Source organism: Grus americana, chromosome Z, assembly GCF_028858705.1.
Source record: "Grus americana isolate bGruAme1 chromosome Z, bGruAme1.mat, whole genome shotgun sequence".
Taxonomy (NCBI): domain Eukaryota; kingdom Metazoa; phylum Chordata; class Aves; order Gruiformes; family Gruidae; genus Grus; species Grus americana.
Window position 1 is genome coordinate 49,634,916 of NC_072891.1, and position 19,420 is coordinate 49,654,335.

The 19,420-nt window shown below is 39.6% G+C and overlaps 1 protein-coding gene across 3 annotated transcripts in view; it reads right to left on the reverse strand.

The window, feature by feature from the left end:
• The window catches only part of SEMA4D (semaphorin 4D), a 98,810-nt gene that overhangs the window by 17,690 nt on the left and 61,700 nt on the right, over positions 1–19,420 (reverse strand). For 2 of the 3 annotated variants that reach the window (XM_054809042.1, XM_054809043.1), the window contains 11 exons: positions 17,049–17,441; positions 14,518–14,663; positions 13,232–13,294; positions 11,220–11,318; positions 9,916–10,009; positions 8,860–8,973; positions 7,777–7,928; positions 5,847–6,022; positions 5,583–5,739; positions 4,587–4,809; positions 4,042–4,157 (listed from right to left, as the gene is read on the reverse strand). In XM_054809042.1, the coding sequence (XP_054665017.1) occupies positions 4,042–4,157; positions 4,587–4,809; positions 5,583–5,739; positions 5,847–6,022; positions 7,777–7,928; positions 8,860–8,973; positions 9,916–10,009; positions 11,220–11,318; positions 13,232–13,294; positions 14,518–14,663; positions 17,049–17,142 (1,434 nt within the window). In that variant the 5' untranslated portion in view covers positions 17,143–17,441. The remainder of the gene's footprint in view (positions 1–4,041; positions 4,158–4,586; positions 4,810–5,582; positions 5,740–5,846; positions 6,023–7,776; positions 7,929–8,859; positions 8,974–9,915; positions 10,010–11,219; positions 11,319–13,231; positions 13,295–14,517; positions 14,664–17,048; positions 17,442–19,420) is intronic. The other variant, XM_054809044.1, reaches the window with a different exon arrangement.

Consider the following 19,420-nt stretch of genomic DNA (forward strand, 5'->3'; position numbering starts at 1 on the left):
TAAAAGTAAAAAGTTGCAAACATACAGCCATGTTTGTAAAAACTGGAACATGAGGGGAATAAACATTGATTAGCTTTTATTTCTAAGAAGGAAAGGAAAATTATCCTGAAAATATTCAGCAATGCTGGAAGTACAAAAATCTGAAATAAATACAGTTTATGAGAATGGAAAGTAACCATGTCTAACTGTGGCTTTATTGCACAATTTTTCCACACGTACAAATGCACCGACAATCCTCGTGTGAGGCAAGGCAAGCCTGTGCTGATGACAAGGCTGCAGCAGGTGCACGCAAGCCCGAACAGGCAAGGCTTGCTGTGTGTAGGACCTGCTCCTGTCAACCCAAAGCAGCTCTACTGCCTTCGGCTCTTCTACCAGGCAGGTCTCTGCAGCCACATCAGCACCAGCCTTACAAGAGTCAAATGCAGCTGCCTACTTGCTGCTCAAGGAGGAACACTGGAGAGTATTCGAAGGGAACAGCACTTGTGTGACACCTAGGAAAAGGGGATATAAACAGAACAGCTGTTGGACCCACTGTTGTCAGGCTTCCCAAACAAATCTCACCCTGAGAACGGCAGGAAAAGGCCACACTCATCCCGAACATCCTTCTCATAAAAGGTGGGTATCTGCCTTATTGCACTCATTTGTTTCAAGGCTCAGGGAAACCAATGGCTAAAGGTACACTGGATTTTACAAATTATTATGCAAAGCCTCAAGAAAGGGGCCTATGCTGCAACCCAAAACCACCAGTGACTGACCCTCTAGTCTTTTTGAGAGGCTGTGCATACAAAGCCAAACCGCACACCCCATCTTGGCAGTGGGTTGGCTTCATCCTGAGCAGAATACTGAGTGGATTTATCAGCACCCCACTGCAGTTGTCATGGCAAATGAGCCAGATCCAAGCACAGAGATGCTTTTCCTGTACTGCAGTCGTACGGATCTCAGTACGGTGAAATGTACTCAGGGGTCGTGCCTGCAGGGACTCTGCTTGACTCCAGTGGGATGAATATGGTTACAAAGTGATGGGCGGACATTCAAGAAAGATTTCTAGTAGAGAAACATTCTTCAAAAATCTCATGTTTGTGGTGAAGACTCTTGGTCATGGCAGCAGAAATAGCCTCAAGAAAACAACTAACAGGGCATCTTACGGCTCTTTCACTATGTAAGGAGTTTTGCCATGAAAGCTCAGAACAGGTTAAGTCTCTGTAATGCAATCATCATTAAAAAGTCTGTCTTAAAATTAAGCTAAAGAACAATGCATTCTGACTAACAGTAGTCTCTAGAAGAAGCTCTAGAGGAAGACCAAGCAGAAATCAGTTTGGATCCATCTTACATGTCAAGTGTGTGGACAGCTTTCAAGGAAACTCTTGACACTGGAAGATGAAAGACAAAACTAGACAAAAAAGAATCTGATGACACTGCTGGAAAATGAACTTTGACAGAGAATCAGACTTCAGAGACATACATTCAAATGCAGTCTTTCATGCTGAAATTTAACTTAGGTTAGTGTTGGACTATGCTGGAGTGCCCACAGAAGGAAGTCTGCAGCAGAAGACACATACGACTCTCTAGGAAAAGCTTCTTTTCCACTCTGCCAGAAAGCTCCCCCAAGGCACTAAGCGCTGCTCATCTCTCTAGCACTCTGCTAGCTAACACCCAAGCCAACAGTGCAACACAGTGCATGGGTTGTAGTGTCTAGGCATGGTTCCCATCCATGAGTTCAGAGAACACGGAGCGAGCTGAGCAGACCATTTTAAAAAATCCAGACACATCTTTCAGTCAAGCAAGAGTTATGAGGATCTATTGTAGGCTCATCTGACTCTGCCCACCACCCTCCAAACACAGTGAAGAAGGTGTATGTATGGAAAGGGCCTGAAGACTACTGCAATAACATGTTCAGAAAGGACTCTGACTCCAGAAAGGTGTGAAGCCCACCATCAGGGTAACAACTGTTACCCTCTTGTAGTTAATCCATTACTACAAGATGCCACTACGCATATCACAATATCAGCTCTATGAAGGACTTCAGCAGCAACTGACTGTGAATGCTACTGTGATGTCTAAGGAGGCAGAAACTTGTGTTTTCACACTGGGGATCAGAAGTAATCCCTGCTTGGGTGGTACCATGACTATACAGCTTTCATGACTCTGGCACCTGACCCAACCTCCAACTCCTCATCACTGGAAAGGACCACTGTTTTTATGGGAATGGACCGGACAGCACTGCTTCAAGTTTTGAGTGTTAGTTCTACGTGTCAAAAGTTTTCTAGAAACATGGAAATTTTACCTTGCAGAACACACAAGCTGTTACTCTCCACAGTGCCATGCAGGAAGCAGTGTTTTATTTCAATCCTAAGCTTTGAGAGAAGTTTCTTTGTGAATAGACAGTGCGTTCCCTAAGCAGCCCCAGTGCCATGTCTCACACTGCCCGCTTTAGGGATATTCTTGAGGAACTGAGAACGTGGCACCTGGATTCAAAGCGAATAAATTCAGTGCCATCATTTCTACACTAGCCTTGGCTACCAAGCGTGTACTGAAACTGCTAGATCATGTGTCTTTGTTATCAGGCTGTAATGCCTATCCCTTCCTTTTCACTACCCAGAAATGGGGGAATAATAATTAAACCAGTGTATGAATGATCCCACAATTTACTCAGAAGAATGGGCTTTAACTTATTTATTAGAAGAGTTATCTATCATTACCTTCTATCACAGGGCAAATGCTGAAATATCCTGTCAAAGCAAGGCATTTGAAGCTGTCTTTGCAGACAAAGCAGAAGAAACCAGCAAAACGTTTTTATATGTGTATATACACAGACAATATACATATACATATGTGCATAAGTTGCCAGTGTGATGCACCATACAAAAATAATACAAACATCTTTACTAAACTCTATGACCACTCAATTTTTAATCACTGATTTTCATTTGTCTATCAAAGGTATACTCTGTCCTCAAGACTTCTGTTACAAGCATGAGAGGACAACAAATAAGCGTACAAGATGAGCTTGAAAGAAGTATGGCATAATGGTCATTTCCACCGAGTTGATCATGTTGGTATGCAAAGTTTTATTAAATATCACACAAAAATAAAACCTGTTTCTAAGATATCTTGGTAGTACTCCTAAATCCCTAGCTGCAGAGAATTTATTGATCACTAGATAGCTACTGAATGCCACTATTACTACCAGACACTTCGAAGGAGTCATTCGTTCCTTAAGAAACCCTGAAGTTTCACCAGTTGAGTCTGATGCTACAAGCTACTGCTTAGGGTAATAATTTCCAGACATTCACAGATCTGCAGGGCTGCGTAACTAGGGCCAAAAGCCTAACTAGTGTACAAAGTACATACAGTGATTATCCTCCCACTGTCCCAAAACCACTCCAAGATTAAACCCAGAATGACCACCAGGTTTGGAGCCTGCAGCAAGGCTTGTGTGCCCCAGCCGGAGCCCTGCTGGGCAGACAGGACCTTACCAGCGGTCCTCACCCTCGGCTGCACCAACATGACTGCTCTCATGATACAACTCACATGCAGGAGCCTGAGAGATTTGGGACAGCAGAAACCAATTAATTACACAATTATGAGTGTCTCTGCTAGACAAGACTGTTCTCTCTTCTTAGGTCTATTTCCTCAGAAAGAGATACTACTCCTCTGCTAAATCCCCAAGGATTTTTTCTCATGGATTTACAATGGCCACAAGAGGTCAGGATTTTTACATTTCTCCTAACCTGAAAATAGGTACCTTAAAACATGTTAACAGCTTTCAGCTTCTGCACATGGAATCCAGGTGAAGACCTGCACACCTGTTCCCTACTCCATACCTTCCCTATATCTACATACCTTCAGAAGCTTGCTACCTACCAAACACATTGAAATGCAGCAGGCAATACGTGATATTGCTGCAGCACCAGAAGTTACAGATGCAGCCTTGGGCTCCGTGCACAGTCATCTTTCATCACGACAAGGTTACAAGGCGGTACTAAAAAGTTTTGTGGAAAAGCAAAGTGAGATGAATGCTGTGACGCTTATAGCACTTACTTTTTTGGATGAAAGCAAGAGAGTTTGGACTGGCTCAAAGTTTGGGAAAAGCTGTGTTTCTTCAATAATATGCATTCCATTTTCGTAGCTGATAGCTTTGTGCAGGGCTCCTCGATCTGAAACAACAAAGCAATACATTTAAGATCCTTAAAATAAGAAGGCAGTAAAAAATTGCACAATTGCTATAATCTGCTTGCTGTTCAGCTGAAGACTTCACACAACTCTGTGCCAATGGCAACCACTAAACCTGCTATCACAAGGAGGTCTGAGCAAGAAATAAATTTTGGGACAAGGAATGACCACTTAAGGATTATCTTACATGTGCTTTTGCTGTACTCATTGCAGTTTTGCAGTTCTTTTCCTACAATACTTTTTCAAAGCACATATGATTCTCTGCTCACTCACCCTGGCCCCTTACTTTTTAATGAAAACACCAGCTGGTGTAAAAGCACTCTAAGTATGGAAATCTCAAGAGTTTCTCTTAGAATACACTTCAGCCTCAAGAATCAGTGCATCGAAAAAAAAAAGTGTTTTGCAGAACTCACCTGTACTGATGAACATAACATCATATATGCTGCCATTGAGTGCTCTGACTCTGTCTACTACAATCTGGGTATATTTCACATCTCGTTTTACTAGTCGAGGTCTGTCTCCCATTGGAGTCACAGAGTCATCCATTAGAGGATGATCTTTAACGAACTGCAGTGTTTTGTCTGGTAAATTCAGAGAACTCATGTAGTTTGATGCTCTGGCTTCATTGTTTATACACTGGGAGGGAGGGGGGAACAAACAAACAAAGACAACAAATTGTATCATTTACTTGTACAAAGTAGAGACAATTAACACCAGCTACATACATCATCATCTCTGCATTATTTCAGCCAGTAAGCACACCTTTACATCATACTCATTTTACCTAGGAAGGTTCTCTGGTCTCACAGCACTTTGGCTTCTGCGATGTACTAATCTCTGAGCTTCAGACTACATTTTTGTTTGGGCCCAAAATATATTTTAGGAAAATATTCTTTCTGAACTCTCATGCTTCTTAACTACTTTTAACTGTCATGTCATTCAGCAGTAGCAACAAGATGACTGCAGGGAACATAATAAAGTAAGGAAAGTGTGAGAGAGACCCAGCACCACGAACATTTTAGTTTGCAGAGCAATGCACTGCATTGGATAAACACGCTGAACCTACTGAGACAGTGCAACAGTTGCTACTTCTGTTCATCTGAACTAAAAAGTATTTGATGTTGCCTAGTGTATACTGGCATCTATTTCACCACTTGAAAATTAGTAACGGAATAATGAAAATACAAAACCAGTAACCAAAGTCAATTATAAATTAAAAAACCCACCTCAATTCCCAGATACAAATTTCAGAATAAATCACTTGAGTGTTTGTCTACCAAGCCTTTATAGCAAAAAGTATCCAGATCAGGGCAAACTAAAATACGCTTTAGTAGGTTCTCTCCGATTTTCTAGTTACTTTACTCCTGAAAAGAAGACTAGTCATCAGATCCAAGATCACAGAAACTTACCGCACCAGGTCGAGGGTTAGGAATTTCCCCATTGTATCGTACCCACTTTGTATGAGATTGTTCCACTGTAGCACTCTGCATGTATTTTCCTTTTGAGAAAACATCTTCTACAGTAGACAGATTGTATGCACACACTGCTGACAGCCCCACATTATTCCTAAAAGTTCAGGAAGAAATAAAAAAAAAATCATAGGAGTGATTATTACTTGTTGTAGTAACCGAGATCAAGAGTACTTATCCAGGAAAAGGCTATACCACACTTACAATTGCGGGGTGAAGACTCCGTATATCACTGGTTCCTTCAAAGTTGGAGACTTGAGAATAAAAACATCATTGATAATATTGAAAATTAAATTCTTATCAGGGATGGTACAAATCAATCTGGCCTTGAGAAAAGTCGTCCATTTTTTCTGCAAAGTCCTTAATCCTCCTTGGTCTCTCTTTTGATATTAAAAAAAATAAAAAGGTGTTTGTGAAGAGAATTAGCAGCATTTTTGCATTCAAGAACCACTGCTATACAGCATGGAATTACTGACCTGTATTATTTTCTAACATTTCATCTGTAGCAACATAAATAAATGTTAACACATTCACAAACAGAAAAGTAAGGAAGCCATAGGACAATTAGCTGATTCAATAAAAATAATGCAGAATGGTTTCTATCAACACACAGAGGTAAGATATGAGACTTATGAAAAAAAACATACTTCAGCAACACTTGAAAAATTGAGATGAGCAATGTACCCTTAGAAAAAACCCTGCGTATCAGAACAAGTAAAATGAGCATGGAAGTATGCTACTGTCCCCTAAGAGAAAGTAACATTGCAATTGTTCTGTGATACCTGAACTGTGATTTAAATTCTAATGTTGCAATGTGCACTTAAACTTGCCTGACATTAATAATTCTGTTAGAAGAAACGGAGCAACAGCTTAATCCTGCAAGTAATTACCACCTTTATTAAGGATTTGCAGAACCAAGGCTTAAAGAAGGAAAGATATATTGGTTAGAAATGTTTCAAAATATTTGATACTTGAGCTGTAGCTCTGTTACTTGTCTTCAAAAAGCAGGCATTTTTGAACATCATTAATATTTCCCATTCATTATCCAATGTTGTTATGCAAAGTATTAAAGGAAATCTCCAAAATTTATGTACAATTATGTATAAATGGTTATAGATTTTGCAACCTGCCATTGATTCCTCTTTCAGGCAAACAGCAATAAAGCTCTCATACTCCACGATACTCGCCTTTTAAAGCATGCACAAGCTGTCAGTGGGCAGAGGGCCATAATAAGCCCCATGTAAATCTGCCTCCAGCTGCTTGTTTAATGGAAATCTCAAGGGCACTAACTTGTTATTGATGTTTTGACTTCTCTGTTTAAATATAAAACAGTTAAGTCAAAATACAACATTTCAACGTCAAAATGAAATGGGTAGATAAATTTCCTGTTGGAAAAAAAAATCCTAAGGAAATTGATACATTCCACTGCAAAGGTTTTTGCTAAATTAACATTTTCTCCTGGAAAAAACATCTTTTATCAGCAAGATTTTTAACCAACACTCCTGAGTACATACTTGAATCTGCCTAACACACTGAGGTTTAAACACAGCAAGTGTGACAGAATCAGGCTGCTGGTGACCATTTTCCTTGGGGCTCTGGCAGCTCCAAGAGCTTCATGGAAATCCCATCTGCTAGACCACAGACAAGAGCTATTCTGCTGTGGACACAGCTACAGTTCTGTTTGTACACAGCTGCTTGAAAGTAACTTGACAAACATCCTATGTGCTCAGCTCCAAAGTCAGTTCTTCTCAAGGAGCTGCACTTAGAGTTGTTTAAAAAAATAAAAAATAAAAAGGAAAGCCAGGGGAAACACTTTTTCTGCTGCTGGGTTTTATGGTGTTTGGGGTTTTTTTTCCCCCCAGGGGTGGGCAGAACCCTCAGATGTACTGAAAGGTCACCATTGCGCAAAATTAAATCAAGTATTTATTCCCAAAGTAACAGGCTTTGTAAGTTCTGAAGAAATTGATTCAATTTCTGATTGAGTTGTGATTGAAATTGCTGATTCACCAAGATTCACTAAGTTTGACCACTTCCATTTAACTGGCAATAAATCCACAACAATAAACGCTTTTTAACACACACACACACAAAATTCTAGTTGAATTAGTAAAAGTGAATTGAACTACGTCCCCACCTTGCACACTCTAGCTATTCTTGGAATCATCAGTTTTCCAACAAATTCATACTCCACAGACACCTCAGTGAAAAAGAAGTATATCTTGTCATCTTCTCCATCTGTGATGTTTTGATCTGCCCTTATCACATCAGCAAAAACAAAATTGGGCTCTAGAGATACAAAGAGAAGAATATTATATTATATATGAGACTAACTTGATTCCCTCAAAGACCTTCTATGAGTTCTCTTTTGCTCAAACCTCCAACTGCATTTACCTGCTCTCCAGTCACCGAACTGCCTACACAGTTTGCTGTTGATAACATGAATAGCATTTCTAAAAAATATAGAAATAAAGAAAAAAAGCAAATCACAAACCCTATGTGAAAGCACTAAGATACCAGAGATCTCTGTGGTCTGATATCTCATTACTTCAACATTCTTCAGCCCACACTCAAGTGTGCTCTTTTAATGGGCCTGGAAAGGTACTCTCCCTTGCCTGCCTCTGCTCTATTTCAGCTACTAGCTGAAACACTAAAAATGACAGTATCATTACAACACGTATTACAAAACTCAATATCCTGTACTTTTTGGACATAATACATCTTTTGGAATATGCTAACTTCATGAGTTTGGTCCTTTTTGGCAGAAAGCCACAAACCTCTGAGCATTCACAAAACTTGGTGAATTTTGAAATTCCAGAACTGAAATCATCAGGAACCATGATCTGCTCAATTTGAAAACCCGTCAAACCCGTTCTCTTCCTTACTATATAATAACTACGCTGCATTATTGCAAGGATGAACAAGTAGATATAAAATAAACTCTAGCCCTTTAATGTCAAGTTGAAGCCTGCATGTCTTGAAGCTGTTTTCATTGTCAAAGCTGATAAACCCCCTGAAATTTCAAAATAAAATCTCTTGATGGTAGACATGAGGGCACACACTCACATGTCAGTGTATGCCAGTATAACAAAATACATTCTCTTTGAGATACTAGACAACTGCCCCTTGCCCCAGGTAAGACATGTAAACTCTTTGCCTATAAATGTGACATTGAAGAAGGAAAAACAATTTGGCTGGGCCAGTTCTGATACCCACTTACCATTAAGCCAAGGTATTGCATACTCTGTTCTCAGAGGGCTCTGATGAGAGTGCCGTGAAATGATAGGTTCGCTTCCCAAGAAATTGTAGGAAGTCCCGGAATAAAGCTCCTCATCTTTAACACAAAAACAAGTATTTCTGACTTTCTTATGTACTGGAGTACCAAAAAGGGTACATAAATATTTTGGGAGACTGTGCAAGCGTAAACTTCCCACAAGAAAAGATAAACATGGATTTCCTTTAAATTGCCCCAAGCATGTCTTCTATGTTTATGTTTCTGCTGACCATTTTCAAGGCTAACACTTCTAACACATTAGTTTATTATTGCTCTAACACAAGCAACTGGCAAAAGTCAGCATTGTTTTTCTGTACTTTAACACTCAACATGTAAGCCTACAGCTCATGTACAAACATGCAAATTTATTTCAGAAATGCCACAAGAGTTTTGGAAGTAATTACTTTCTTTCTATGCCACCATTATTCAAACTCAACTGTTAAGAATTTAAGCAACAATGCAGGGAGTGTGTTCTTTTCTTTCTCATTTCCTGTTTCTTTGAGCTTCTCTTTTATGATCTTGTGACACCAGGGTACAGCCATGAACTCCAGCTTCACCAAATCAAGATTCAGTGGTGTCTAACCATGCAGTAATATACTCGCTATAAATATCTCGCTTCCCAATTCTGTCTCATGGATATGTCTTCAGGACAGCTAAAAATTTCTACTTGTTAAATTTACTGAAATGGAAGCAATTGATACTACAAAGGCAGACAAAGTACCTTTAGACTACCTGGACTAAATATGTTAAACAGCTGAAAAACAGTTTAAAAATTAGCATTTTAAAAGTTGCTTCAAAACCAACCTAGAGTTTTAAGTTTTCCTTTTAAGAAACACGCTAAGGTTGACTATGTAAGTATTTTAATGTCTATCTAGATACAGAGTAAAGATGTAAAAATATGGACACAAACTACCATTTTGATATTGAGAGACTGGAAAATGACAGCAGAAAAGATTGAACATTTTAATACATAATAATGTGGTATGCAAAGTCTGAACTTACCAACCATAACAGATGTGTAGCTTTGAGCAGGATCAAATGGACATCTGCCCTTACCATCTTCATTTTTACCTCCAAGTTCAAATGAAATTAAATTCTGAAAAAAATTAAGTTGAAAACCACAAAAACAACTGTTAGCACCTTTTCTGTCAGCCACCTGACTTGTGCAAAGGTAACTGAAAAATTAATACTAAATAATGGACTATATCATTAACTTCCAGCATCAAAGGCATTTTTCGTAAGATTACAAAAGGCATACGTATTTTCAGAAAATCTTATTGAGTCCAGCAGACAGAGAAGAAATGTGATCCTATGATTTGTGAGGGTGGGAGCAGAAAAAAACCAAAAGATGAAAAGTTAAATCCAGACAGACCTCCAGAAAGAGCACCCAAAAAAGTCAGACAGCAAAAAAGGCAGGGAAGTTAATTGATATATGGAAAGAGCTGGACATTATTGAATTAGTCTGCACAAAAATTGTTTTAGAAATCAAGAAGGCTTTCTGAAGTGGATTTAGCGATTTTCAAGACTCTTAAATTTGTGAGATGGGGCAACTAAATTTTAAAGAGCAACAGAGTACTTTGGCTGTTACTTTATAAATCCTTTAAAAAATGAGGGAATGAGGATCAGGAAGACCACAGAGAACTGTAGGCACAGTACTGAGAAAATCATCAGTTATACTGCATACATTGTGTAATGAAGACATTGGAGGCTAAGGGCAATGACTTCTGGCAATGTTCCAGAGGTGATGGCAGGCAGACTTGCAGGCAGGGGAGACAAAATGAACAATTACAAGATTTCTCCATTTCAGAATTGTAAAGAGCCACAGTAAGAACGGTACTAGAGTCAGCAGCAAGAAAAGGGAGTTTTGATGTTGTGCCAAGACTTCTCTCTGAAGCATTCAGCACCATGAATCTGTGACATAGCCAGGAGCAGACACAAGGCAAGCGGAGACAGGAACCTGACAAATTTCAGGGAGATTTGGTAATGGATGGAAGTCTCAAAAAATGTCATTTCAGTTTTAGAAATCGTTTTTATGCTAACGCACAATACACAAAGAATTATGAAAGCTAAGAAAAAGTAAATCTGCAGTTAAACAAGATGAACCAGTAATTCAGTAAGCGCTTTGAAAAAAGAACAGTACGGTTTATTTCCATACTCTATCTGTGGGACAGTGTAATAAATGTTCCAGACTTTACAGCTGGCACTGACACTGCAACAATCTTTGGGAATGGAAATCAACTCATTGTTTAAATGAGCTGCTTTTAAGTTACAGTTGTAATTGGATCAAAACGTATGTACATTCTTACCAAGTAATCGCATGTTGGCTGAAATGCATTAGTTCCACACACGTAGAGAAAAGTATCGTTCAGCTGTTGCAAGACACGCACATAATTACGACACTCTGTCTGTAATAGAAGATGAGAAAAGGACCAGTCTGATAAACTACAGCTTCCACATTTCAACATAAATAAACAATTGAAGTTGTGCTGTCAGCTTGTCTGTTGCCACTACTTATGCCACACCAGAGCAGTACAGCCGGGTGATACAGTCACCACTTGGGACACCATCTCCCTGCAGTCTCCAGGAGCTCTAGTCCTGCAGCATCTGGTTTCCTACAGCCAGTAGTGCACAGCTGCCTCTATACCTATCAGGGTAGCATCACCAAGTACCATACGCTCGGCAAGGTGCATCTCAAGTTGTTCCATGAAAGCACAAGCTCCATGGGAGGGAAAAAGAGCAAAACCAGTTTTCTGCCAGATGAGGTCCCTGAACAGCTGCATAAATGCTTTTTGCTGGCACTAAACAGCATAGTAGTGATGGGTGGGGGACACGACTGCCCATTTTAGTGTAAGAAACTGCAGTAGTGGCTTAATACCTTTTGAAACTATTGCACTATGCAAAATGTCATGGCTACAACATAAACGTGACTAGAAAAGGTTCTATGAGTACAGTGAAGAAAAAGCATGGCTGGCAATAAGTGTGACTTGTTAAACTGGGGGCAGGGGAAAAAAAAGGAAGAGAAGTTTGGAGCTCTGGCAAAGTACCTATTCATGGGGTCTAACCTCACTTCTAACTAACACCAATAATCTCTGCAGAGAACTGATGGAGATGCACACACTGTCCACTAAACTGTATGCACATGACAGAAATTCACATCTCATATTCATTGTGGCTGTGACTATTATTACTGGTAACCCCAACTGAACCTGCAGAACACATACAACACTCTCTGAATGCATCCTGAAGAGGCAGACAAGGAGGAAATGGCACTTAAATACCTGCCACACCTTGTGTTAGGATAATGTATTGATGGTTGTCAGTCAAAGGAAAGGCAGTAAACTGAGCCAAGGGAGACAGAGCCCACTCCTACCCTGAGGAGCCCCATGAATGCAGGATGTCTATCAGCCCTGGATGTAGCATCTGGAGTTTTATAACAGTGCGAACCAAAGAGGCTGCAGGTTCAGGGGTGCCAAATGTCAAATCCCGGCAAGTGTAGGGTAGGACTGCTTTTTGTATTTGCAGGGCTTGCACACTTCCACTTTCAAACCTGTGCTAAAAGCCTGACCATCAGTCTTGCCCAGTAAACTCTCACTTTACCATATCACTAAACAAAGTGGCGCAACACAAGGGGAAAGGTACATCCACACACAGTCAACCACCTCAAGTAAACCATCTCAAAATGAGCAAGCCAGCCTGTGCGCTGGCAGTTGCGAGGAGTCTGTGGTTCCCAGAAAAACGGAGGTATCTCAGCGGCTGAGCTGCCTGCACTGCCGAGCTGGCAGGAGATCAGTCTGCTCAGGTGCCAGGGAGCTGTCTGAGCAGTCATATCAGCAAAGGGGCACACCCGGCTGAGCATCACAATAAGGATGTATGTAGTTAGTGAAAAACACACTGGTGGAACAGCACCGGCCCAATCAATAAACCCTACGCCCTAAAGCAAAGCAAACAAAATTATTAGTTATTTTCTAAAATCAAATGCTGGGGAGGAATTATTGCAATTACAAAACACAGCAGTTGCTATCAGTTACCTCAATTAAAGTAATACTAGTTTATCATTTCAATGGAAAAACTTGTAACATTAAGCACACATCAGGGTGTGGTCAGATTTTCAAACATTCAAATAATATTCACTAGCAAGAAATAATTAACTAAGAATTTTAAAAAATACTAAGCATGCTGCAGTTTCTAAAGCTCACGTTAAAGAATTTAGGTGATTATGTGGAGATTTTAAAACAGCTGGAGCCTTTCTTCTTTTGGCATCACTCCTCTTGAAGTGAAATATGTAACATCTTTCTCAAAGTTCAATAAAAGTACATACCTGTTCTGATTTGCCCTTGACTGCACATTTAGTCCTTTTATCTTCAGTGACCTTCCAGTGAAACTAAGTTAAAAAACAAGCAACAAAAAGGCACATTCAAAGCACTTTAATTCAATGCAAGGTCTGAAAAATCTTGCAATAACACGCACACACACACAAAAAGGCAATCCTATCTGCTGCATGCCGTTTTGCAAGTAGCTTTCAAAGGTTCAAAGCCATTCGTTCCTGGTGAGGCAGCACTTCCAAATGCATGTGCCTTAAGTGGGGATAAACCACTGCTATTATCTTTTGCTGCTTCCTCTCAAAATGCCAATGAATTTTGTATTACCATATGTATTAGGGAAATGTAACTGTTAACAGTTTAAAGTACTTCTCAATTTTAAGTACTTCTCCATTTCATTCACACTTGAATGAAAAACACCGCAGGGAGGGGAAATCAAAACTTATTGGACCACTTTACACTACACAGAGAAATACAACTTTGACGAGTTACATGCACTTATAAAACAAGTTTTATATGCTCGTGAAACTGACCACCACTACCCATGAACATTTTGTTCGATTAAAAATTGTGTGAGCATCTTCCTGAACATCCTAAGTGGGGACTCCATGCTGCACCCCTAAGTGTCAGGCTGTGCTGCTTGATGGGATGAGAGGCAGGAACCTGGGAAGGACTGGAAGCAATACAACGTTAACAGACTTCCGCATGGGCTAATCTGCTCTGAGAAGCCAGTGTCAACAAACACATCCAGAATACTTTCTGAGCAAGCTGGATCAGACCTGTCTGCACCACTGCTTGCTGTGCAGACACACCTAGAGACACAAAAAAGAAGCTGAAACCGAAAGGACCAGGCCCTCATTTCATTTGAGGCACGTCTGCAGCCTGCCACTCCTGAGCAAACTCCAACTTTGCTTCTGTTTCGGATTAGATTACCTTCTGATTCAGATTAACAGGAGATGGCCCACTCCTGATAAAAAAAAACATGTATGAAAACCACCATTACAGATGATACACAAAATCCCTTCAGTCCAGCATCCTGTCCCCAACAAAAAAGTACCTTAGGAGACCTCTAACTATTTGTTTATATCCAACTCCTCATATCTTCCTCTCATCTAATGGCATGTTTTACTCTATAGTGTCTTCCAGAAATAACATAGGAGTAGCCTGCACAGAATTTTCTCTTTTAGGTACCTGCCACCTAAAGTGCGATGCTACTGATATCAGGAAATTAAGTCAAATTTGGAGTAGAATTTTTACCTGGAGGGTAACATATTAAAATGCATACCTCATGCTGCTTTGCAGCAATATTCACTGCATTTAATGCAAAGATCACTTCTCTGGCTCCTACATATAGAACATCTTTGTCTTCACTTAACAGCAGGGTTGAATAGTTTGACACTTCTGATTCATGAAAATGTATTAGCTGGACCTCTGTTGAAATGAAAGAAAAATAGCACTACATGAAGAAATACAATCACTTAAGGTCAAGTTTATGGGTCATTTTTCTATGTTGTCTAACAGCTGTTGGATATCTTGAAAACAACAAAGGTTAGTTTGGACAACCCATGTAACAGATGAGAGACTCCTCAGAAGCTTGGTTCAGCAGAAACGGCAGCTCCCATTACCAACATCGAAATCATCAGTCCCCACTTTCTCATTCAATTTCAAATGCCTGAATATTTCCTCTTGTAGTGATCCCTGTAACTCATGTCTTCATTTTTTCTACCTGTGAATTCCCTTTTTTCTAACCTTCCATTTTACACATCCACTGTCAGGTCCTTTCTCACCTTTTCCCTTCCACATACCCACCTACTGTGGAAAATCTAGTCAGTCACCACATCCCTTGCAACCACCCCAAAGCAATCTCACAAAAAAATTATGCACCTTAAAAGACAACACTTCAGTATATTACCATAGCAGAAAGACAACACAGAAGCTAAAAGGGAACCATTTACAGAGGGTTAATAAGCTGATTTTGAAGTGGAGACCAGAGATGAAATGCACATGATAGAAAGAAATAACGAGGGAGAAATCAAGATGAAAAGGAAGATGATGAGAGAAAGAGGGGAAACACAGGGGACAAGTCAGCGGAATGAGGAAGCATGCAGACTGGAACAGAATGGCTTGGAGAAAGATGACACCAAATGACTAATATACGAGAATATTTTTTCTGCATGTACAACCATAATGGAAAAATGACTGAAAGCTTGAGAGCCTGTAGTTTGTGCAAGACACCACCACAAAATTAATTAAGCATGGCTGTTTTCTGCCTATATCTTAAAAAATGTATTATTGCTCCCAATTCTAACATTAGAAATTGCACTTTTTCAACTATAGTACTCCAGAAACATTCATTTTAAACTAGATTCTCTAGCATGTAATTTTAAAGTCTTTTACTTGGCAAGAACATTTTCCCCAAACAGATGAACACGTTCATACAACTCCACAAGTTCATTCCTCCACTGATATGGATTCCTCCTCCGATTCAAAGCAGGCTTCCCATATTTAAATGCAACAATCTTTAGCAGGGAGAGACAGGGATAAATGGCAGCAATGAAAATAAATTCCATTTCTTTTGAGTAATTTGGAGCATTACCGTAATATCATTAAAGAGCAACTTGCCAAATTTTAACTATTATATAAGATAGGAGCATCAGGGAGCCTGAATAGGAACTACAAGCCTTGTCTAGACCATTCTGTCTGAAAAGCTACATCAGCAACTAACTAATTGCTATACCAATAAAGAGGAAAAACACTTCCTACAGTCGTCTCATAAATCAGCTTATTGTTACTACATTCTTAATCTCCTTCTATATTTCCTATACTATGACTGCTCAGTATTTAACATCCTTACTTAAGACTGCTTCTTCTTACTGCCCATATACTTGTTTGGTTTTGATCAGTTATAGCACACTTGGTTAGTAATTGTTGCTAACTAACTAGTAGTAAAGGAGGACCCAAACACAAACCTTGTAAAATCTAAAACATCCATGCCACATAGAGGTGTGGGGAAAGAGAGAGAGAGAGGGGAAAAAAAAAAAAAAAAAAAAAAAAACAACCCAAAAAACACCCCAGATACTCACAATCAGCAGCAAATAACTACTTTATAGTCCTTGCTCTAGAGTTCTCTTTAGACCCAGGCTAAATTATTAAACTAAAAGCTAAAGGATTCTCTGCTCCCTATTACTTTTCTTTGTGCCACATTTGCTGACTCCTGCTAATTGTATTGGAAGGTTATGAATATTTGCTGCAACTTCAAATACAGGGAAAGTGGTCTATGAAAAAGACTTTTTCAACTCTAGACACCATATAATGCTGTCAGAAGAGGGCCAAATGCTTATCTTTCCTTCACCTGGTGATTTATTTTGTGCACAGGATGGCTTAGTGTCAAAATACATCTCAGTCCAAAAAAGCATTAAAAAAGATTATTTGCTGGAGAGGTGCATTTTGCTAAAATGTTCAGATTCAAAGCAAAAATAATTTGAGTAAAACGAAACATGGCTGTTGGATTTTTCTCTTGAAGCAAGCTTCACCTGCAAGATCCTTCAGCTGAGAAAGCCAAATTTGAAATTCTCCCTTTAAAAAGTTATGTTTTCAGAACTCAAAAGGATCTGAAATTTGTTAACCCAGTGCCTGAATCACTTGCGAATATTCTGGTCCTAAGCACTTCATAAACTAAGCAAAGCCAACAACACCTGGCCAAACTCACAGCAAGCAGGCTGGAAGAACATACAGTCTCAAGGAGTTTCAGATCCTACAGAAACCCTGAGGTTGTGGCAGTGTCCCATATTACATTACTGAAACTTCTCTTCTTACCTCTGTGTTCCCAAGTGATCCTCGGTACTGGGCCAAATGCTACTGCCACTTCCAGTAACAAACCCCAAATTGCATAAAAAGCACACAGAGCCATCTTCAGTGTCCTTGCTCTTCAGGGCTCCTTGGATAACTGTGGCAGGTAGCGTTTCTTCGGCAGAAGAAATGCAAATCACAGGGAGTATTAGAGACCAAGCATTTCAGACTTTGAGAGCAGTGCAACAAGGCAGACTGGAACAACTGTACAAGCACACGCTTTTCAGCGGATCACTTCAAGGGAACGCACATTTTCCAGGATGCTGCATACAGAGACTGCCCACACTCTCCACAGGCTGTGGAGCTGCTGAGAAGCACAACTGAGCACATTCTTTTGTTTCGTTGCAGAAATAAATGATGCTGTGGAGAGAGGAAGGGAGCAAGAAGTAGAAGAGAAAGCAAACTGAGTACTGCCAAAAATAACACATTGTATGCACTCATCTTGCAATGCTTCTACATCTGTCTGCATAGCATAATTTGGATAAAGAGTACATGCATTGGTGAAAATATGATTCTTAAAAACAAGCCACACATTACATGGCAAATAAGCAATAACTGAAAGCAGTTATTTCAATCTAGAATGACAAGTATAAATACTTTGATCTTTCACTTATATTTAATGCACTAAATTCAAGTCTAGTTTACATATTTTCTTACTTTTAATAGTGAATCAAAGAAAATCCCACTTCTTTGATAAATGATAAACCAAGGAAACAAAATCGCTATGACCAAGTTCAGAGAGCAAAGGACATGAGAAGTGCAGGACTAATCTTCAGCATTGCTTATACAAACCTGCCATCCTTGGGATCTTATGAACCGAAGCATTATTTTTAGCTAAGTCTTTTCATGCTACTAATGCACTCGAGTGCAGGGGTAGAAAGAAACACAGCTACAGAAACAAAGAGCTAATGCACTGCATACAAAATACAGCAAGAAAATGCTTAAATACTAAAACTGCTAGATAGGCCTATGAAATCACTCTGTGAGCCACCCGTTACTCAGACCTGGAAAGGGCTCTGTCCTTAGCAATCAACAAAACCATTCACTATTTTCTACATCATCTTCCATGAGTCTCCACTGCTCCCCTCTTCCTACAACCACTTCTAGGTCAAGACTCTTGCACGCATTAACCAGGAGAAACAAGTGCATTCATCAATAACTAGATTATTGCATATGGATAAATTTTGGGGGCTGGACACTCAGGACGGGGTGAGGGTGTGAGAAAAGCACATTGTTCCATGCAGCAGGGCAGAGAAGGTGCTACATTTACACCGTGCCATGGCCCAAGACACTCGTGTGACACTATGAAGAGACATGCCACAATCCAAGATAACCAAAATACCCAGAGGTTATCCAGCACGAGAGCAAGGGAGGGTTGCGAAAACCTGAGTAGCGTTTAAGAGGGAAGGGGCATCACTTGAGAAAGGCATTACGTAAAAAACTAAGGCAAAGCTGCAGCAGGAACATCTTTAAAGATAAGTGTGATGCTGACAGCCTCTTTGGGAGGGAGAGGCCCCAGGCTTAAGCAGACAAAGGCAAAGAGCCCCTGGGACATGCAGCGAGAGGATCTGCTAAAGAACACATAAATAACATGGCTGAATAGAAGACCGACAAATACATCAGAAGCTGTTACACCTGCTTTACTCAATGATCACAGGCAAAGATAAAAAATTAAAAATCTCTTTTATTCCTGCAAATCTGTTGTCTACTAAAAAACCCACACACAAAACCAAAACTTGCTCAAGCTGAACCTCTGACTTACTATTTTTTTAAAATTTTTTTTTTTTTTTTAGTTTTGTAAGCACTTTGCATCAGATCCAACTGTTTGTAATGGATCTTATAAATCATTTTGGTTTTTAAGGCATCATATTTTCAGTTAAGCTTGCCAGGCTTGTTTGTCTGTCTTGCACCCTTCCTGTTTATTATCATACATAGGCAATTCCATGTTCTGCTCTCAAATACGTTAAAAATTGTTCAGAGTTGTAAGGTATCACACAAATGTATTCTGAGGCAAACAGCTTTACAATTATGTATTTAGAGAGTGAACAGTAGTTCAATGATTAAGTTCAAGGCAGTTTAGCAATTTTATTTTAATGGAAATGTAAGGGGAAAAATAGCACTTTGAAGAAAGATCTTCGAGCCATTATTTCTACACACTGCTAATTCTTCTTTTCATACCACCTTTTGTTACTGAAAAGACTCCACATAATAATCAATTTTCTGTTAACTCTTGATTTATTTTTTTTTTAAAAGAGTCAGCCAGAGCACCATTATTCAGTACCAGTTCCAATGATAAGCAATCATTTATGTACACCGTAAGGTAGAGATGTCTCCAGAGA